This window comes from Penicillium daleae, assembly GCF_028827525.1.
Source record: "Penicillium daleae strain IBT 16125 chromosome Unknown utg000008l_segment0_segment0, whole genome shotgun sequence".
NCBI classification, from domain to species: domain Eukaryota; kingdom Fungi; phylum Ascomycota; class Eurotiomycetes; order Eurotiales; family Aspergillaceae; genus Penicillium; species Penicillium daleae.
In genome coordinates, this window is record NW_026623156.1 from 3607079 (window position 1) to 3627820 (window position 20742).

Sequence of the window (20742 nt, forward strand, 5' to 3'; positions counted from 1 at the left end):
ATCATTACCTGGGTGGATTGAATCTTTCTTATTTCTCCATTATTCGGAGTACATCTTTTTGTGTTTGTCATGATCGGTGGAGTCGGTGCATGGTTTGGGTGGTCTGGATTTTATATTTTGGGCTTTGTAAAAGCAAGACCTTTGTCTGATCAAAGAGGTATATATTCCCCATTGTATATAGGAACTGAAATTAGACCGCAGTCAATGGCTTCTTCTTCTTCTTCTTCTTCTTCTTCTTCTTCTTCTTCTTGTTCTTCTTACTCGAGCAATTTGGATCCGCGTCTTTGTGTGCACTGCGTCGTGTATGGTTACAGCGTATGCTCACCTCGTCAAAGAAATATGGAGGTCGTATACTTCCTGTTTTGTTCTACCTATGCAACACTATACTACATCCAATTGTTGGCTAAGCTTAACATTCAAGTTTCTCGACAAATCGCGAGCCACCAACATAGCCATATCAGACTTCCTCCCGAGATATTGAAGCGCCGAAATGCAAAACTCGCAGTTCTGCCTGAAATACTCAAACAATGAATCCTGCTCACCAGACATAACCATTCCATCCACTGAAATGTATCCAGCCTTACCAAACGAGTGAATCAAAACAACAGTCCACGGCTCAGTGAGGAAAGCAACCTCAGTAAGTGAATCATGGAAATCCCCACGCACGATGGACTCTTTTCCACGGAGTGAAGAGCGAGCAAGAGCCCCAACCGCAAACGCATTCTCTCTTCTCAACTTCGTGATAAAGTTTGACGACTGTCGAGATTCGCGCTGGAGGTCAGAGCCCAGGCGTCCCCGATCAACCGTTTCCAGCACATCTGCTAGGAGCATGGCCGCTAGATGCCAATGGCCGTCGAGGATGACGTACCATGACTGTATACGCGGTGGAAGGAGTTCGTGATTCGCGACACAGTCCAGCATGAATCGCTGATATGTGTTATTCCAGTGGTGATAGACCAGGAGTGTTTCCTTGATGACTTCTTCGAGACGCTTTGGCCCGACACCTCGATATACCAAGGTTTGAAGTTGCGTGACGCGGCGATAGAGGAGAACCTTGACGGGGGTGGCTTCTGAAAGTACGGAGGCGGCTTCTTCGTAAGAGCATGGCCATCGGGGCTGTTCTTGACTGAATGCTTGGTGGAGGAAGAAATCGCCCCATACGTCCTGTTTCTTCTGTATTTCACTTTGTGGGAGATTCCAGCCGTTGAGATCTACCTGATCTTCAAAATCAGATACAGGAGTTGCGGTCGAGGTAATTTGACTATCCTCGTCTGATACTACCAGTGGGCGTTGGTACATGGCAGCACTGAGTGTATCGAACATGACCCCGAGCCAGAACAACAGGCTTAACGTGGTGCGGTATTCGTCACTGACGAGGGTAGAATCGACGGGCGCAGAGCTTGAGAACTTGGGGATTTCAGACATATCAGTTAGTGTGGATCCTACAGATCCTCTCCGAAGTTCCGTCACGCTTGACGGCGCCTCTCGTTGAAGTCTTATCAACTTGTGTCGAAAAGTGAACAACTGACGATTGGCATGCTCCAAAAACATTGGCGCAACGTCGTTTTCCAACAACTGGCCCAGACGCTCATCTTCATCTTCATCCAATGGACATTGAGTCAGAGAGAAAATGATATTGGCGAAGATAATACGGAATGATGGGATGCCGGTCGTGTGCTCCAAGGCATGACGAGCCTGATTCCAAACGTTCTCCCGGATAGACCGTTCGTCACGAGCAATTTCCGCTGGAACGTTGAGACTCGAACCCCTCTGTGCATGTTGGGTCCACTGCGAGGCAAATGCGACGATCGCCAGATGAAGTGCCCGAGCTGCCGCTTTGTCCTCGTCCGCGCTCAAACTCCGGCCACGGACTAGAGAAGATGCACGATCTAACCGACACACTCGAATGCACATCCTATTTGACCAGTTTGAACTCCACTCCTTTCTTTTTCTAAAGGGGGAGATATCAGTCAATGGGTCGCTGTAGGGGCAATTGTGTTCTGTCAGCCAACATGATAATGCGTTCTCCAGGCTATCATGATAGATTCGAATCAAGTTCCGTGTCATCGTGGACCGTGCATATTCAGCGGCCGTTTTATTTGAGGCGATACAGAAATGGCACTCAAATTTGGACTTCGGCTTCTTATTGGGACTGTATTCTGGAACAATGATGTTGAGAGCGGAAGAGTCAAGTGTACTCATTCCAAGACTATTTTCCTCGAAATGCGGGATCGCATCGAATGCATTTCCAAGCGATCTTGGTGACAGCTCGCTGAATGGTTTACCGAATTCTTGAGTGGACGTCGCCGAGAACCAGAAATCTTCTGGGACGCTTGTATCCCAAGAAGTAAACTCGAACTGGTCATCGCCGTACGACTGACCTACGACTTCTTCGGCGACGGTACCTCCCAGATTCAATGAAGGAGGGGAGAACGAGGTACGATTTGTAGTGGAGGCAGGAGTAATCATGCCTTCAGAGTTGGCTGGATACCATTGCGAAGAAAGCAATATGTCATCTAAGATATCGCCATGAGAGTTGATCAAAGATGGAAGTTCACTGTTCTGAGCGGGTGCTGTAGCCGCAGCACTGGCTTTTGCTTTGCGGTGGTCTCTCTTGGATTCCACGCGCTTCACTGAAAGGAAGTTGAAGGTGCATTCCTTCTTCCATTTTTTGCAGTTGGAGCAGGAGCTGAAACCGTTATCCTTTCGATTTTTCTAGAATTTCCAGTCAGAGTCCGCGCCTGCTGTGGGAGAAAATCATTACGAACCGGAGCATCGCAGCCCCTCTTGCCTTTGCGGCACGGGTCACAACTATGAAGTTGGCTTCGACGAGCGGTCTCCATAGTGGAACGATGGAGTATAAATGTCGTAATGGAAATTGCTTGGTAGGAGATGGGACTGCCGCCCTCGAGTATGAACTGCCGTCCCTCCCAGTGGATCCGGGCAGAGGAGGGGTAAGGTTGGCATGCGAACGCCAAGTTAAAATACATCGTTCACCTCTGGGGTAAAGGCGAAATTCTGCGGAGACTAAGTGGGGGGTTCGTATGTGCACGTCCTCCATTCGGGTCAGCGGAACTATATGTAGCTCTTCTCATGTGCTCATGAACAGCTTTAAGCTTGGGTCAACAGCTCATTTTGAGGATCTTAAGAAATACAAGATTGCTTATTTTGTTGATTGAAATCAATTTCATCTACAATCCACTTTGTTGAGCTTTGTGAGGATTATACTATACTGGCTTTGTCTACGGAGTAGTGTAAGATGCAGTGTTATGTACCGTACCGTGTGGCAGGAAATTGGGGATCTGGGGTAGGGGCCGAGTATGCACACGCAAAGGCTCGACCAATCACCGGGCTTGATGGTGGAAAGGAGCATGTTGGACGAATTAGACAAAGTTTTGAGTGGAGCCTAAGCAGCCAGCGAGATGCGGGTTTGAACCTTTGTGCGATGATCCTTACCAAAGATGACGGAGTAATACTGGCCGACCGGAAGGAGCTACTGCGAACTAAAACTCCTGCAAGATCACGTCGACATGGAAGATAGATAACGAGCTGTGAATTCAAACATGACACTGGAGATTTTCCTTGGAAGTTAGAATACTGGGTCTTAGATTTAAATAGGATAGACAAGAAAGCAGCCTCGAGATCCTCTGCGGTAATACCCATGTTCAAGGATATACATGTACTAAATCACCACCTCGATAGGAACATCCACTACCGCTCAGGTGCGTCTGCAAACACAATTTTGAAGACTCTTATGCCAGATTCTGGAGTCGCGTTGTTGAAGTTGATTCTAGCAATCTCTCGATGACAATCTGGAGATATACTCGATTTGGAAAGAGCTCCACAAATACCGATCCCAAATTACACAATTATAAAGCCTCACAATCTGCAAGTGAGCATGATCTGACAAACTTCTATATTCAAACGCATGTTTATTCACTGCTTCAACTCTGAAAGATTGCTGTACTCTAACACCCGTCTACAGTCCAGCCTCCGATCACGATCCATTCTCTACTCCGGCATTTCGAGTACATAGCGGCCTGCAATTTTGCCTTGCTCTATTTTTTTTTTCATCAGTACCAGACACATTAGTTTCTATGAGAGTGCAACGTACCCATCAGTTCGTAAATCGCTGGAAGATCCTCCAGTGGAGCCAGCTTGAATGGAGCCTTGATCAAGCCCCGTGCAAAGAAGTCGATGGCTTCCACACCGTCCTGTCGGTTTCCAACGTAGCTACCCTTAATATTGATCATGCGCACAACCGTGTTCAGCACAGGGGCCTTCAGGTATGCATCGGGGGGCAATCCAATGGCAATGATTGTTCCGCGAGAGCGAACGTACTCAGTAGCCTGCTGGAAAGGCCTTTCAGAGACTGCCAACAAGATGACAGCATGGGCTCCAAGCCCGCCAGGGGTCGCCGCTTTCACGTCGGCCACCAGATCCTTAGACTTCAGGAAGTCAACGTAGAACTTTTTTTCGGTTAGCTTCAATCTTCATTTCTTTTTCCTGAGTATAATTTAAAGGAGAGATCTGTAAATACCTCAGCACCAAGTGACTCGCACATAGCTCTCTTCTCGTCACCCCCGTCGACGGCGACGACACGGACACCCATGGCCTTAGCGTATTGCTGAGCAAGGGATCCGAGGCCACCTCCAGCTCCGACAATGGCGACTGTCTGACCAGGACGAACTCCAGACTCCTTCAATCCCTTGTACACAGTAATACCAGCACACAGAACCGGAGCAATGGCATCAAGAGGGACATCCTTAGGAATTTTGGAGGCATGAGTCGCCTTTCCCACCGTATACTGCTGAAAAGTGCCATCCACAGTATATCCAGAAAGCTTTGCATGGGCACAAAGAGGATCGTCAGATTGCCTGCAAAATTCACACTCGGTGCAAGAGCCATTGAGCCACTTGATCCCGGCATGATCGCCAATTTGGAACTCATTGACCAAGGATCCCTTGGCCACAACCACTCCAGCGCCTTCGTGTCCCCCCACAAGGGGCATCTTGACTGGGATCGGCCAGTGACCCATCATAGCATGCAAGTCGGTGTGACAAACACCGGAGTAACGAATCTTGACTAGAATCTCGTCCGGGCCAGGCTTGGGAACTGGTATCTGCTTGTAGACCAGAGGCCCTCCGATCTTTTCGGCAACCTGGGCCCATTGCATCTCGGGGATAAAAATTTTGGTCATCTTGGTTGGATGGAATGATATATGAAGCTGGATAGCTCTATACTGAGTAGAGAAGTGTGATTCTGAATAAATTGATGATGGAGAACTACGTGAGTATAAAGTCTTTATAGCTAGTTGACCTGATAGACGACAATAGAATTTTTCTCGTGCTTCCTGACATCTTGGCCGATTATCTCGGGCAACCGGAAGGTAGACTGAAAAAGAGAATATGAAGGTCTTGCCAAACTTGGCTCCAAAAAGTCTGTACAGGTGATGATGAGGGTAATCCCCATACAATGCGGGGAAGGTTTTGCGGGGATTGTGGCAAACACGGCCTTCGGTGCGGCTCCGCATACTTTATCACACTTGACAGCATTTCGATCCATTAATCGTGGAAAGTCAACCATGTGATCGCGAGAGCTCGGTCTGACTCTTGAGCTCTGATTCATTGCTACCCAGGAGTTTATGCTCTTGCAAGTATTTTCATATCTCTGGACATATATGACGGAATTCTCCGCTTAGGCTTGTCTTTATGCCTCAGCCAGCACTAGCGATGTATACCAAAAATCACCATCCAGATTCCTACCTGTTCTTTTATTTCTCCAAGTCTAAATAAACTCGCGAGATCAAAATAAATCTATCTTATTGTAGCATGGATTTCATACTAAACTTTACAAGATAATTTAGAGCGGCTTCGAAGAATCCTGATCAGAGGGTTCTTAGGCCACAAGCAAGACGTTCGTCTCACCTTCCAAATTAATAACGTTCATTTCATAAAGTGTTTTAGAATAATTAAATCCATTAATTTCTCGTTTCTATCATAGATTTATTGATCCTGCAGGCTCCTCACTTACTCCACACGGCAAGAATGTACTTGACCAGCCACTGTTAATGGTGAAACCGATCGTCTTGCCACACGTCACGCTTTCAATCCCATGACTATGGTTATCCGCCACTGGTGTCATCAAAAGTGAGCCCCCATTGAATGTCAATGACTGCGTTTGAAGGTTTATTATTTTCTGAGACTGGTATTGTGCCTTCTGTCGGCTGAGCAATAAGGTTGGACTTTCAATGTGGAGTATTGATGGGTCGACAAAACTGTAGGGACTTTGTTCAGTGGAATAGTCCTCGGGGGGATTCGCCTGTCCTGCAAAAGTAGCCCCAAATTTATTGACTGGATTGGAGGGTAATGCCCAATGGTCTGTGCCGTTGAGCCGGCTTCTTTGGGCATTAGAACTCATATCAGAATGGGATGCACCACAGTGCCGGTCAACTCTGGGTGATTTCTTGGACATGTCGTAGAGATATTTGGGTATCTTGCGATCACCATCGACGCATGTCTCGGATATACCTCGTCTTTTGCATTCCTGACAGGGGCGCTCATTGCCTGATATGCTAATGTCAGAATTGTTTAATGATGTGAATCATCACAAGGGGGTTCTGTTTGACTTGCCACATGTTCTATGTGATTTCTGGCAGTTGAGACAAGATCTCCTGGCCATTTTCCGGCGGAAAGTTGTGTCACTATCATCCAACGACCTCATAATCCTTTTGCTAGGTGATTGCTTATGCTCCATTGAAATAGAGATTCCGCGTGATCGAGAGCATTCAAGGTGATTCTGACAAATGCTAAAGAGACCAGGTGTTGACTTGATGATGTAGCAAGACTTTTGCACGGAAAGGCAACAAGTGAAAACCTGGTGCAATTGGATGATGGATACAAACAGTCTGAAAGTAATCATCTATCTTGACCATTTAATAGTATTCAATTTTGATGCTATGACCTTCTTCCCTTGTGTTGCATCCAATTTCAAAAGATGATCTACGGGTTAGGCTCCGCATGTTCACGTTATTACCCAACAGAGGTAGCAAATTTAGCCACCCCCTATTGTCCAGATTTAGAATTCCCATTCGTCCCCACAAATCGCGGAAGCTTATCAGAAATCCCCTGGTTTTGAGTTTCCACTATGCGGATCCGCATAGGGCAAGACCTCCCTATGATCCGTACGGCGAGCCAGCACAGACCCCAGGAAATAGGCTCCACTTTGAGGATCTACGAGTGTCCTCAAGATAGATGTCATACTTAATTGAGTAAAAGTGAGCGCATAATGAATTGTCACTGATCGTATATTAGATGGAAAAATTTATCAATACTAGTGAGGCGCACAGAGACTCATAGTGATGCAGCAGTAAATACGCTGAGCAGCAAAGGCTTCTGGATCATTGATGAACAGCAATTTGCTTTTGGTTTGCTTCTTACCGCCAAATTTCTAATTGTATAGGTAGCTACCTAGGATAGCGCGCTGTTCTGAATTGAGCTCTGGTAATAGACTGCAGTGTTTCTGGGCCATGAAGAATCGATTTTATTGTCATTTCACCATTTGTACAGTATTCCGGTTCACTGCATGTCAACCAGAGCATAGGAATGTACTTTTATGAAACTATGCCTTTCAGGTATAGCAAGAAAATGTACATATGTTCTGGATTACGAATGATTTTGGATGCCTTCCTCTTTACAAATTTGCTGCTTTAACAGTTCCTCGACAAGTTCCAAACCCCCCGCGTCTTTTATCATCCTGGCCTACAAACCAAGCTTCCATGATAACCTCATCTCCATCTTCCAGAAAAACGAGATTGTCTTGCTTCATGATTGAAAGTTGGTTCTGCGGTGCTAATCTTTCGATCAGACAAGCAAGGCCAATCTTTTCATTCGCATCATTCACGCGCTTTGGTCAATTAGCTAAGTTGAAGGATTTCATTGCTGAGCCTGGAGTTGGAACAAACTCACATCACTTGAAATGGTTCCTGTTCCGAATATGTCTCCAGTTGTTAGTGGTTCACCAGCACTGACTAGATGAGTAAGCTGTTGATACGGTGTCCAGTACAGTTCCTTCAAATTGGTCGAAGTGACCTGATAGCATTTCCGTTGTCCTGACACGCAAAAACTGAGCATTAACTATAAGATCACATAGGTGGTAAGGGACGGTTTCTTACGGATAATCTGGACAGATAGGTCAATGTCAAAGGTCGCACAATCCGATGGCCCGTTCCAGGCCAAATGTGGCGGAGGGGCCGGGTTCTGGGGAATAGTTCGAGAAGTCTCAGAACATTCCAGTGCTTCCATGGTCACAATCCATGGAGAGATACTTGTCATGAAGCCTTTGCTGTGAAAAGGGCCTAATGGTGTCATTTCAAATGACTGTATATCTCTGGAAGACCAGTCATTTAGGATGACAAAGCCGAAAATATGGTCTTTGGCTTCTTTAGTCGTCAATCGTTGGCCCGGTGGAAGCGGTTTTGAAATGATAACGCCCATCTCAAGTTCGAAGTCCAGCTTTCTAGTAGCTGCGTAGACAGGGGTGGAGGTTAGCGTTTCCTGGATAACCCCACGCGGTCTAGTGACTGGTGTCCCAGAAACTTGAAGGCTGGAGGTCCTGCTGCAATAAACAGATGGCACACTAAACCAGCTGGGCTGCATCTTTGCGCCCATTACTATAGCACACTCCGAATCGTTAGGATTTATAGTACTGCAGTTTTCAAGTCAAAGGTGTGTTTACCTACATTCTTTGCATGCTCAAGTGAGCAGTAGAAGTCCGAAAAGTTGTACGTATTCATGGGGAGATGGTTGGTTACCATCTCTAGTGGAGTGAAATATTTGTTGCCGGAGTTAGAGTCCGAGATAAGAAAGCGTGTCAGGCGTCGTCTGACTTCAACATGGCTTTCTGTGGGTAAAACGACAAACTCATTCAGGTACGTCTATACTTCTTGTAAGCAATATACAGGTTTCAGATTGTTCGGAGTAAAACTTGAATACCTGGCCGAAGATACTCTTTCCCTCGAATCCCGGGATATCCTGAAAGAATCCATCCTCTTCAAGGGCGTGAAGCTCTAATGCATTGGCTTCGAATGCAGTTGCACATCTAAGCTTGGGATCGGAAGCGGTCGAGATAACCCCGTAAGGGAGGTTACTAAGGGTGAATGGTGTTGTCATTTTTCAATATTGCATCAGCGCAAGACAATTCTCCAGTAGGTAATGGATCAGATGAGGTCTCTGGTGTCCTAGGGACTCTACTGAACCATGAATTGAAACCTTGCATCACAGTCATGAGCATATGTACTATATATATCAGAAAAATTCATATTCGAGGGAGAGTGGGTCGTCCGATCCCGTGAGCGGAAGGATTCAGTCGATCGCACTCCCTAGCCAGATATTACTGGCGAACTAAAACCGCCGTGGAAATAATGGATCGGAGGACCTCGGCGAACACACAATAAATGAGCTTTGGATATGCAAGCTAGAACCTTGGAAACATTCAACCCTGTCTATAAAATAATGGGTTTCCCCGTGGACTTTAATTTCAGCCAGCTTGCCTCACATTCTTTCATCCTTCCAAGATTGTTACTCAAGGTTTTCTCTGCTATGTCTTCTCAAACTTTGCAGCAAATCTCCACTCTCCCTCAGCTTACAAAGTTCGTGACAGGCCATGATGAATATGGCAGGTCTGAAATTCATGAATCCTCTGCCTTCACATGGTCCAGCCACGACGACAACAAGATGGGCTTTAGTGTAGCCTATACCACTTCTTCGTCTCCGGCAGTTTTAACGAACAACGCCGACCTCGAGGCCCACAAACAGACTATGACTAAGGGATTAGGATTGGTAAATCCGAAGGGCTCGGTTGTTCGGTGTGTGGACTTTGCGCCAGGCTATTCCTGCTCGATGCATCGGACGAAGAGTCTGGATTACGGCGTCGTCTTGGAGGGTGAAATCGAGATGGTGTTAGACTCCGGAGTCTCCAAGCTGCATCGGGGTGATATTGCAGTGCAAAGGGCTACAAACCACCAATGGAGAAATACATCGTCCACTAATTGGGCGCGGATGATGTTCGTACTGCTGGATTGTGAGACTGATATGAAGGAAGATCTCGGCGAGGGTGTTGGAGGATTGCTACCCAGCGGAAATTAGTGATATCACCACAAAGTGCACTTCTCTGCTGCATCAAATTGGCATGCTTTTTGAATTGTGCTTTTGCAGCGACACCCAAATGGCTACTTTGTCGGCGCAATGCCATTAAGCTGCGGAGTTCCTTAACACGCCCTCTACATCATTTACTATTTAATGTAGGGATGGTAGGTGGTATCAGTGGCTCGAATTGGAAAGACAGTTAGGGAGACTGTTGGTCTGAACTACTTGCAGTGCGTGTCGCAATAACATTTTGAGGTGTCGTATTAAAAGCCCCCTATTTTCGTGTTGAAGGCTGGGGCGACACAATGCTCTCAATGGATTGGATAGATAGTTTAAATTTTTAGTGGCTATTCGCCTGCTCAGGATATTGAGGCATGTAGCAAAGCTGGGGAATTCGATTCAACTTATTATGGGCATTTCCCCTTTATAGACTGTTCGTAAATATCCCATGAGGAGTGGAAGGACTAAAAAAGCGGTGCCCCCTCCCATACGTGAAAAATTCATCACAGTATTAGGTGATAAAGCCCCCTTGATCGACATGGAAGTAGACTGCTCCACACTCTCTTACCTTCTCTTTCCTCGCGTTCCATTTGCCCAGCAATTTGTGCATGCAGGAGACAGGTCAGCTGCATGTTACAGGGATTTTGCTTCCTCCGATCACATGAGCGCTCGAAATTCCTATTAGGATAAAGCATTAGTTACTGAAGCCTGAGTAAGCCCCGTCTCTATACTATTAAATGGGTGCCCGGTGTGCGATGAGCATAGCAATATCTTGTTATCACAATCCGCGACAGAATACCTTTCCACCATGCCGGCAACGCCGTACAAGCATACTACTAACGCAAAAATCGAGAATGTTGAGCCAAAATCTCATTCTCAATCTGACGCTACCGTGCTTGTCCCGGAACCTTCAGATGATCCTAATGATCCTCTGGTAAGACTCCTCACAATTTAGGTTGATTGTTAATTGTTTTAATCCATTGAAGAATTGGCCGACATCCAAAAAATATGTCACTCTCGCGATCTGGAGCCTCGCGTCATTCTCGAGCCAGGCGTCCGCCATGGCAAACCTGCAAGGGTATGTCCTGCAGGCTCCCCTATACGGAAAGACTCCGGTGCAAGTCTCATACTCGGTGCGTATTAGTTGAGTACTATTTGTTTCACGTATTTTCTGACTTGAGACCATAGATATCAGCCGCCCTTGCTGGTCTTATCGCTGGCGCGCTTATAGTTGTTCCGCTCGGCCGTAAATTTGGATCCTGTTTTTGCCTCCTGTGGTCAACGATCGGCGTACTAGTGACCGCCATTTGGTCTGCATTGATGACTTCTAGTAAGGATTACAACGCATTTATTGTCTCCCGTTTGTTTGCCGGAATCTTTGCCTCCCCTCCTCTCATCTTGGGCAGCGCTACAGTGCTTCGGATTTTCTTCCGTAACCAACGCGGAAAATGCCTTCATATCCTCCATGTCCCATATTTGTTGGGCGCAGTGGCCGGACCGACATTTGGAGGTTTCATCGTGGCAAAGCACCCCTGGCCGATTCAGTTTTGGTGGACAGTGGCTATGAATGGTCTGCTGATAGTGTTGATTTTACTATTCCTCGACAATACCGAGTACAGCCGGAACAGCCAGTCGTCTCAGCCAATTTCACTTAGCGAGCCTCTCTTAACGCGTCGCATGAAAACCTACCTCTATGGGTCGGCGGCTATCGAACACGTTTCTTTTTCGCAATGTGTGAGTCTACCCGTATGCCGCTAATGTCACTGACACGTCCTAATTGAGATCATGATTGAGCTTCGGACTGTTGGTGACGAGATTCTCATTGGCCTGTGTCCGATCAGTATCCTTGCTGGTTTGGTCCTACTCGTTGATTTCGGGTTTGCTACAATGTCGTACGTATTGAACATTCTGTTCGTCGAGCAACCGGTCAGTGAGGGTGGCTATGCCTTCAATTCCAATCAGACAGCTGCATGTCAGTAATCCAATTCTATAACCTAATCTGTCTAGTCACTGACCTATTTATTCAGTCACAATTAGCCAATGGATTGGCCTTGGTATCGCCGAGACCTACGGTCACTTTGTCAGTGATCGCCTGCCATTGTGGTTATGCCGACGAAACAACAATATTTGGAAACAGGAGTACCGTCTCTATTGTACCGCTGCTCCAGTCATCATCTTGCCAATAGGTCTGGGGCTCTTTGCCTCAGCTCTGCAATACCACCTACATTGGGTTGTCCTAGCTCTAGGCTCGGTGCTGATATTCGCTGCGGGAATGTCCGTGGTTCCAATTGTCATGACCTACCTTTGCGAGTGCTTCCCTAACCATGCCTCAGAGACGTCAGCCATCATGAGTGTTTACAGACTCGGGTTTGGTCTCTCCACAACATTTTTTGCTACTCCATGGATCAATAAGGTTGGGATAGGCTGGACCTTCGGGATGGCAGCCATATTTACGGTCTCTATTTCTGTTAACTTGGCGTTTCTGATTTGGAAAGGACCTCAGGCTATGAAATGGAGTCCTTTTAAGCGAAATGCAGATAGCCACTTTGGTCGCAATGATCTAGAAGAAGCTTAGCTGTCGGTATAATGAACATTGGAACGGAGTATGTGTGAATATCCTTATGCTATGGATTAGTTCATAGTCGGGCACCTATAAGCATTGGTCCCAAATTATACAAACTACGCGATAAGGATATGTAATCAGTGCTTATTATATTGCCCTTCTAATACACTAAGTCTGTGATCTGAAAATTGCCTATCATGCCCGGAATTGGGGGGCTGGGACATAACCGAACCGAACAATATAATCGAACAATAGGATGATTTTGCCTACTTCAAATATATGGAGAAGGAATAAATTTGATCGAATTTGTGTTAGAGCTGTTGATGGTGAATTCGGAAATAAACAGCGGCGTTTGAATAAATTTCTGTGTGATAATAGTCTGTGCTTGATAGAGTTTTTATACCTGAGCGAAACAATCCTGGGGTAAAGTCAGACCTAGAAAAGCGCAAAATGATGGACCGAGCTCCGCCCAGAAGCGAAACACTTACCATAAACTCCCATTGTCCGATCAACATATCAAACTGATTCAGATCAAGTTCACCAATGAACGAAAGGTCAATTTCTGAAAAAGAAGCATTTTGGTCAATCCCTAAGGCCCTCTCGCGTCGCTCTACAGAGTCATTGATCAGGTTCGGATATGTAGCGATCTCATCCGCCAAATGTTCCGCGCTTTCAAGTCCGATACTGCGAGATGACATCGACACGGGTGATGGGAACATAGTTGGGGATGACGGATTGTTCACAGCGTTGACCACGCCCGGGCTTGAGTGTAACTGCTGTAAGGCCCTAAGCCTTTCACGAGAAGAGAATGACACCTTCTGAAGCATCGAGAGTCCAGTCAAGGGCACGGCGAACATGGCCTCTACACTCAACGGCGAGAATGTGAACTCTTTGCCAAGTTCGAGGATTGCACGTCCAGCATACCAGAGAGCTCTACTGATATGCTCTGGGTACGGGTCCAGGAGAAGAATGTTGCCATTAGGTTGAGCCCCTGTAGGACTGATAACCACACGTATGAGGTTATTTAGCTCTCTGGTGGAGCTTAAAAGAAGGATAGAGTAACTGGGTAAGATGTCGCGTAGGTTTGGTATCTGGTGAATGACATCAAGGAAAGTAAGCACACCCAGATGGAAGTGCAGAGTGAGTAAGACTTTACATCCAGATCAGCTTCTTTTTACATTAGACTTTGGGAAGTAGAGTTGACTTACAAACTCCAATTTGTAATTCATCTTTAATAAACATAAAATCCCTTATGAAAAGGTTGATGAACGGCAGGAATATATTCTCGAATCGACCAATCTCCTCCAAGCAAAGAGCAACAGCTTCCTTGATTGACACCAGCGTCTCTCCGCGGAAAGTAGCGTTCCTGACTTCAACGATCCTCCACCAGCAAAGCGTCTTGGATGCAGAAGCATGAGAGAGGACCTTGAAGACAGTCTCTTCTGGTAACGGTAATTGGGACCTATGGAGATTTCCATAGTTCGCTCTGAACTCATCCAACTGTTCCCCCACAAGTTGCCAGATCGGTGGATTAATGGTACTATCTAACGACAAAACACTTGCTTTCCCAGATAGCAAGCACCGCGAGACATCCGAGACTATTCCAAACCAATATGCTGTGTTTTCCATATGGCTGTGTTGGGAATCAAACTCTGCACTTCTAGCACCCGAACTTGGCTCTGCTGAATTACGACAAGACCAATCGTATGAAGATCGATTCAATTCGCCGAGCCTGAGCTCTTTCAACTGCATCAATGAAGTAGCTAGGCACACATCGCTAAATCGGAATTCCGAATTTTGTGATGTGACAGGCGTAATTCCGAACAAATATAGAGCTAGACTAGACCGGTAACTTGGTCGTCCCAGAAGAGGATACATATTTTCCCGGGCGCGATGCCACAGGACGTCCGAGAGCCTATCCTGAGCTTCTTGTGTGATATCAGCATAAAAGTTGGAGTCGATCTTCGGCGGCCTGGTGATAACCCAACGCACGGAAAATGCGTAGACCGCGTGTACCAGGGCCTTATTGATCAGGGCATTGTCCTCGGCATTCGAAACCATGCTGCGAGTTTCTGAGCTCTGGCAAAATTGGCGATTGCCTTCATCTAGAGTCATCATCAATCTCGTGATGAGTGTTTTTGGGGCCTGGCAATCAGTTACAGGTCGAGATCGTACGAGGGCTTGACCATACCGTGGGCAGGGACTTGAAAGGACAACAGTCGTTCCCTATCCATAATCCAAGCTGTGGCTCAAACTGGGTGGCAAAGATATCCCATAGTAGGGTATGAAAAGAAAGAGCATTTTGTCGGCGATCTAAGTCGGTCTGTAGACGAATATCTGTATTGCTTCGTGTGGAACTGGGGATCGCAGGAGCATTGTTCGCCAACTGAGATTGTCTAATTCCCCGCCGCTACAATAGTCAGCTATCAACAAGGTGCTCATTGGGAAGTGTCATCTTTACCGCGCTCATGCATTTGAGCTTCCTTCGAATACAGTTAGAACATGAACCTGGGGTCTTTCGGTTAGCATCGCAGCCAATTCGCGCTTTCCGGCATGGGTCGCAACTGCTGAACTGTCGCTCGGGCATTGTGATACAAATGATTATTTAGTGTTAAGACTTTAGGGGTCACGCAACATCGGGCATCTGAATGTTCAACTCCGCTCCCGCGACCGGAGATCCTAGCTAATGGTTCAATGTTTTGGCCCCAAGGAGATCATGTGATTCATCAATGCTATTTACATCACGTGACTGGTAGGCATACCTGTCTTCCCTTAATTAGGACTAGCGCATCTCTTCCATTGCACTTGAGCTTCAATAGTTGTCCATTGCACACTATGATGTGTTATATACCCCCTATCTTGGCTACCTTTATCTTCGCTAGCCACGTCCTATCTTTTAATAGTAGCAGTGAACATGTAGAGTAGTGAAAGACAATGAGACTCTTGAGGCTCATAGATGGCTATCCGCATTAGCGCGGGCCATGATCATAAAAAGCCTCTTAATAGATAATTGTCTCTTTTCGGTAACGGCCTAAAAATTAATAGAGTATATCACCTAGAAGCCTCTTTATAGATAGTGGCCCAAAAATGACGAACGCCTACCAGAAATAATACCCTGATTTGAGTTTCAACCATGCGGATCCGCATAGGGCATGACCTCCGCATTATCTGCATGGCAAGTCACAAACAGACCCTCGAGATAGGCTCTACTTTGAAGCTCTACGAGTATCATCAGCCAGCCAACATCTAGCACGATCTAGGTCGATCTTTGACGTGGAGAGCTGGAACAATAACCTGGTTTCCAGCTAGCTAGCTTGTCTTTGCCCCCTTTCCGTTTCTCCGTGATTCTCGATCAATGCCTCGAGTGATCATCTTTATCCGTTCTACCGTATCCAATCAGAGACGCAGCATCATGTGCTTAGAATTTAGCAGGAATCTCTGGATCATTGACAAGGCAGCCTTTTTAATGTTGATGGTTTTATATATAGCTATGCGTGACATTGACTACTTGAATCATCATTAGTTTTTACCTTGTCTTTCTTTCTACAAGTTTGCCACACGAATATCTCTCAAGATGGACAGCGACCGCAGCCAAAGCACCGAGAAGAAGGAGTCTATCCAGTATAAGGAGAGTACTGGACATGCTCTAACCACGATTCCAACATCGGTGACTCTGTCACCCGAGCAGTTCGAGACGCTATACTTGACTCCTATGACCCGCCGTCAGCCCAAGTTTGCCAAGCGAGTGGGAAATCCAACGCCCTTGTTAGTCTCCCAAGTACCTCACATGTTATGTCTTGAAATATGTTGTAACATTGTGCTTTTATGCCAGAGCTCTCGGTGGATTTGTTATTACTACGACCCCAATCTCATGCTGTTTGATGGCCTGGAGGGGTGCCAGTGGGAACGGAGTTGCATTCATGTAAGAGAAATTCTGAAATGATAATCGTCGGGGTAAATCTAACCAGCGAGAATAGTGGACCTATCGTCTTTCTTGGCGGCTTGTTACTGCTCATCACCAGCATTCTTGAATTCATACTCGGCAATACCTTTCCATGTGTTGTTTTCGGTACCATCGGTGAGTTTACTCATCCTAGGAGATATACCACCGATTCCAAGGTTGTATCACTCATATTTCATGCTAGGAGGGTTCTGGTTCGCCTTCGCGGCTACAATGATCCCCGCGTTCAATGCGGCTGGTGTGTGCCCTCGTAACTTGATCACGATATGTGTTCTTAACACACGTATAGCTCCTTATTCCGCATTAACCACCGATACAGTAACCGGTCTTTCGAGTGCGGGCTTTATGAATACTTATGGTAAGCCTGCAATATCTTCGTTGACAATGGTTTGGCAGTCGACTGACTCTACTTCGTTCCTCTAGCATTTTTGTTTATAACCATGGCGGTACTGATGCTGATATTTATGATCTGTGCGACACGTACCAACATTGTCTATACACTTATCTTTTTGACACTCCTGGTGGTTTTCCTGCTTCTATCATCGGCCTACTGGCTCCTGGGAGAAGAGAATGTTGCGGCTGGTAACAAATGCGTTAAGGTGAGTGTATACCTTTCTATCAGGAGCATCCTCCAGTGATGAGATAAAGACTAACTCGGAATTTTGTTTCCAGGGAGCTGGGGCTTCGCTCTTTGTCGCAAGTCTACTCGGGTTCTACCTACTAATTGTCCAACTGTTTGAGGCAATGGGATTCCCGTTCCACTTACCCGTTGGAGACTTGGGAGCATTCTGGGATCGCAGTCTACAAAAGTAAGCTCGCCCTCGCCTTCCGAAAAATATCTGGAAATGTCATATTGACCATCATGAAGTCGTGGGATCCCTGATATTGAAGAATCTGCCGCCGTTGGTCAGAAGTGAACGGGGTAAAATTCTGTGAAATATGCTACGGGACTAAATGAGGAATTCTCAAACGAGAAAACTTTATCATATTTTTCAGGAATTTTTGTTCTTATTTCTGATACATTTTGTCTAACAAGGCTGGGTTACTAAGAAGAAATTATTCATTTGAGAACCACAACACAAATTAGAGTAGTGAATGGATTTTCATTAAAGTCGCACGATGTTACAGATTTCTGGTCTTCACGCACCAGTCGGGCTAAGCAGTTTACTTTGACCATTTTCTGCGTAGGCAAACGACGGGTAGGATCAGCGATATTGCCTTTCTGGGACCCCGCATTGTGGATCTTCTCTACACAGTGCGGCAGTCAAAATTTGGGTGACATCCGATCAGCGATATCTTCGCTTTTTTTATTCGGGAGACGACAATTTTAAACGCTCCAGCTTCTTTCTTTCAAATTTTTCACTCGATAACCAACAACTCAACGATAAACCATTCTATTCCAGCATGGCTTCTCCTACATCCTTTACAGGGATCTCCGAACCCTTCGCTATTTTGACACCCAGACTCGTCGTCGTTCCCACGCCAATCGCAGTCCACATAGCCTCTTATCGAGCGCTCTACGCCAAATTACATGCCGATGTCGAATTCTGCCGGATGGGTTTCGGTGAGAGCTTCCCCGCCAGGAACTGGAATGACGATGAAACGCGTGAGATGATTGAGACGCGTGACATTGTGCGCTCGTGGCAGAGGCATGGCCTGGGGGATTTTGCTGTAGGGCTTCGTCCACAGCTGGCGCCTGGAGGCCCCGATGCAAATTCTCAGCAGCACTCTTCTCTTACTGCGTCAATTCTCCCGGGAGATGAGTTCGACCGTTTTGCAGGTCCAGGTTTAACACTCCTGGATGAGATACAATGGGTGGGATACTCGGGAGTCCGTGATGCAACGACAACATCGCTTCCACCACAGGAAGCAGGGGATGCGCCCTATCCGCACTGGCTAGAAATGGTTGAAATTCGGTACGGAGTCTCGCCCACATTTTGGGGGAAAGGCATTGCCCAAGAAGCATCGGATGCGATTATGCATTGGGCGATTCGTGAAAAGGGAGTGAAGAGGTTTATTGCTGAGACAGAACGAGACAACCAACGGAGTGGCCGGCTACTGCAAAAGCTTGGGTTTGTCCACAGCGCCACGAACTATTGGAAGGAGCGCCACGAAGTGGAGTGGGAGCTGCTTGTCGGAAAAGAATGAAGCTGTTCAGCTGTGGATACCTCGGGATGCTTGCGGGAGGAAGCGATATTAGGACTAAATTGGTTGCTCGGTCAATCCTACCAACTTGTCACATAAGTGGATCACTCTATCATGCTGCAGAAACATTTGGCATATGTCTATTGGCATCGTTTTCCTAAGCTAGCTAGCTCCTCAGGGAGCGCCGGCCACCATATACTTTTGGTGGGTGATACGCCACATTTGACAGGAAAATAATCCAAAGCAACGGGCGACAAGATGTATTATCTAGCATGTCCAACAGATCAATTGGAAGATTCGGGCGCCTGGAGTGCTCTTTTGGCAATTCTCTCTCAGGTCGAACGTCTCTCACCCTATTTCAACCGTACGGACGGTGGTAATAAAATTTTTACGGCGGGCAATGGCAAGCTTTGGAGAGTAATTCAGGATCCAGCCGCTACTGAAAACATCTGGCATGCCCAAGAAATCACTCTTGCTGCGGCGCCGGAGGCCGAACCTACCAATTTCAAGTCTGACACTACCTCAATTCATGTCTTGCAGTTTGATAAAGACTTGCCAATTGCAAATGTAATTGTGGATCTCTCTGTCAAAACCCGTACCCCGGTATACATCGACGGTCTCTACTACGTTCTGTCATCCACTCTGATCCAGGTCATGGCTGAAACGACAGGTTTCCTCACGGTGATTGAGGCTCCTGATGACCTTCATGCGGCTACCTTGACAATTTCCCTGGATAACACTTCGCTCAGGATCAGCCCCATGGACCATACCTTTGCCAAGATCGCCTCGCGAGATTCAGCATACAAGACACGCGACACCCAGTTCCCCAGCCAGACCGTTGCCGGTGGTATTATGGATCACCAAATCACAGAACCCTCCTCGAGCCTGCGCCAACCGATGACACTGTAAGTGCCGTGGTGCAGAATCTGGCTGCGCTCAAGGGGGCGTACGCAAGCATTCAAAATCCAGGGAAAAAGATATATGCTATCCAAGCATCTGCATCAATGCATCGAGACCATCGGCCAGTGGCTCCAGCAATGCTCCAGGCCAACCATCCTTATGCAACAAACTTCTTGAGCTGGGGTGATATCGGCCACGCTCTTGGCGATGCGGCTGACAAAGTTGGAAAAGTTCTTGATGACGTTATTCACACTCTCGGGGATGCTGCGGACGCTCTTGGAGACGCTGTCAGTTCCACCGCCGGTGGCTTGCTCCAGTAGGTGAAGGATGAGATGAACGTTACTGGAAGAATTAATCAGGACACGGTTACCGGTGTTTTGCATTTTGTTGCACAAATTGGGGAAAATGTCTATCATGCTGTCTTTGATACTATCCACGCAGTTGTTGGTACCGTGCAGTGGGTCTTCGACAAGGTCAAGACCGGACTCAAGAAACTCATCAGTTTCGTGGAAATGCTGTTCCACTGGGATGATATCCGCCTCAGCAAGGACGTCATACACAAGGCATTCAAACATACTTCTTGCATCGAGAACAGATTGGGAGCCGCTTATCACATTGTTGCTTACCCGACTTGCAGGTCAGAACAGGCCAGGGCAGCTCTGTCCTGTTCTGCCTAGACTGCCATTACGCATCCCCCTTGTTTAGTAGATATTCCTGATGACTCGACCTCGACCTTGGCCGTTTGGCCGTGCATGCGCTGGTCTTCCTTTGCCCTGCAGGTTTGCTGATTGCAGGACCAGGCCGTTTGATGTAGGCCTATTTAGGCCTTTCCTTCCTCTTTTCCTTCGTCTTCTTGCTCTCCTAGGTAGACCAATCTGACTTCGTTCTCCTCTGCTTCCTGTGTGCTTGGTGTCTATGACACCATCAGGTTATGATGCCCGATGGTCCTCTTTTTTTTGCGCGTCGTTATCAGTATACGACAGGTGCGCTTTTTGACGAATATGACCGATCGCCTAGCAGGTCTGCCT

General features: G+C 46.8%; 10 protein-coding genes across 10 annotated transcripts; 5 read left to right on the forward strand and 5 right to left on the reverse strand.

The window, feature by feature from the left end:
• Nucleotides 1-381: 381 nt before the first annotated feature.
• Nucleotides 382-2843, reverse strand: N7458_009839 (Zn(II)2Cys6 transcription factor domain-containing protein; the record flags this gene model as incomplete). Its single annotated transcript, XM_056913221.1, has 2 exons — nt 382-2715; nt 2769-2843. 2 exons carry the CDS (start codon nt 2841-2843, stop codon nt 382-384), a joined length of 2409 nt encoding a protein of 802 aa, XP_056762070.1.
• A 1168-nt stretch (nt 2844-4011) lies between these two features.
• Nucleotides 4012-5200, reverse strand: N7458_009840 (zinc-dependent alcohol dehydrogenase; the record flags this gene model as incomplete). Its single annotated transcript, XM_056913222.1, has 3 exons — nt 4012-4058; nt 4115-4469; nt 4541-5200. The coding sequence occupies 3 exons, from the start codon at nt 5198-5200 to the stop codon at nt 4012-4014; spliced, it is 1062 nt and encodes a 353-aa protein (XP_056762071.1).
• A 2492-nt stretch (nt 5201-7692) lies between these two features.
• On the reverse strand, nt 7693-9170 carry N7458_009841 (uncharacterized protein; the record flags this gene model as incomplete). The annotated part of the gene is made up of 5 exons (XM_056913223.1): nt 7693-7905; nt 7968-8110; nt 8174-8681; nt 8741-8935; nt 8994-9170. The coding sequence occupies 5 exons, from the start codon at nt 9168-9170 to the stop codon at nt 7693-7695; spliced, it is 1236 nt and encodes a 411-aa protein (XP_056762072.1).
• A 429-nt stretch (nt 9171-9599) lies between these two features.
• N7458_009842 (cupin domain-containing protein) lies at nt 9600-10145 on the forward strand (the record flags this gene model as incomplete). Its single annotated transcript, XM_056913224.1, has 1 exon — nt 9600-10145. The coding sequence occupies one exon, from the start codon at nt 9600-9602 to the stop codon at nt 10143-10145; it is 546 nt and encodes a 181-aa protein (XP_056762073.1).
• Nucleotides 10146-10953: 808 nt separating this feature from the next.
• On the forward strand, nt 10954-12720 carry N7458_009843 (uncharacterized protein; the record flags this gene model as incomplete). Its single annotated transcript, XM_056913225.1, has 5 exons — nt 10954-11079; nt 11132-11278; nt 11334-11879; nt 11928-12117; nt 12173-12720. 5 exons carry the CDS (start codon nt 10954-10956, stop codon nt 12718-12720), a joined length of 1557 nt encoding a protein of 518 aa, XP_056762074.1.
• Nucleotides 12721-13137: 417 nt separating this feature from the next.
• N7458_009844 (uncharacterized protein) lies at nt 13138-14769 on the reverse strand (the record flags this gene model as incomplete). Its single annotated transcript, XM_056913226.1, has 3 exons — nt 13138-13143; nt 13197-13858; nt 13917-14769. 3 exons carry the CDS (start codon nt 14767-14769, stop codon nt 13138-13140), a joined length of 1521 nt encoding a protein of 506 aa, XP_056762075.1.
• Nucleotides 14770-16282: 1513 nt separating this feature from the next.
• Nucleotides 16283-17586, forward strand: N7458_009845 (uncharacterized protein; the record flags this gene model as incomplete). Its single annotated transcript, XM_056913227.1, has 8 exons — nt 16283-16473; nt 16541-16630; nt 16686-16786; nt 16854-16907; nt 16959-17027; nt 17093-17268; nt 17342-17478; nt 17538-17586. 8 exons carry the CDS (start codon nt 16283-16285, stop codon nt 17584-17586), a joined length of 867 nt encoding a protein of 288 aa, XP_056762076.1.
• Nucleotides 17587-18073: 487 nt separating this feature from the next.
• On the forward strand, nt 18074-18817 carry N7458_009846 (GNAT family N-acetyltransferase; the record flags this gene model as incomplete). Its single annotated transcript, XM_056913228.1, has 1 exon — nt 18074-18817. One exon carries the CDS (start codon nt 18074-18076, stop codon nt 18815-18817), a length of 744 nt encoding a protein of 247 aa, XP_056762077.1.
• Nucleotides 18818-19072: 255 nt separating this feature from the next.
• On the forward strand, nt 19073-19723 carry N7458_009847 (uncharacterized protein; the record flags this gene model as incomplete). Its single annotated transcript, XM_056913229.1, has 1 exon — nt 19073-19723. The coding sequence occupies one exon, from the start codon at nt 19073-19075 to the stop codon at nt 19721-19723; it is 651 nt and encodes a 216-aa protein (XP_056762078.1).
• A 92-nt stretch (nt 19724-19815) lies between these two features.
• N7458_009848 (uncharacterized protein) lies at nt 19816-20289 on the reverse strand (the record flags this gene model as incomplete). Its single annotated transcript, XM_056913230.1, has 1 exon — nt 19816-20289. One exon carries the CDS (start codon nt 20287-20289, stop codon nt 19816-19818), a length of 474 nt encoding a protein of 157 aa, XP_056762079.1.
• Between the last annotated feature and the right edge of the window lie 453 nt (nt 20290-20742).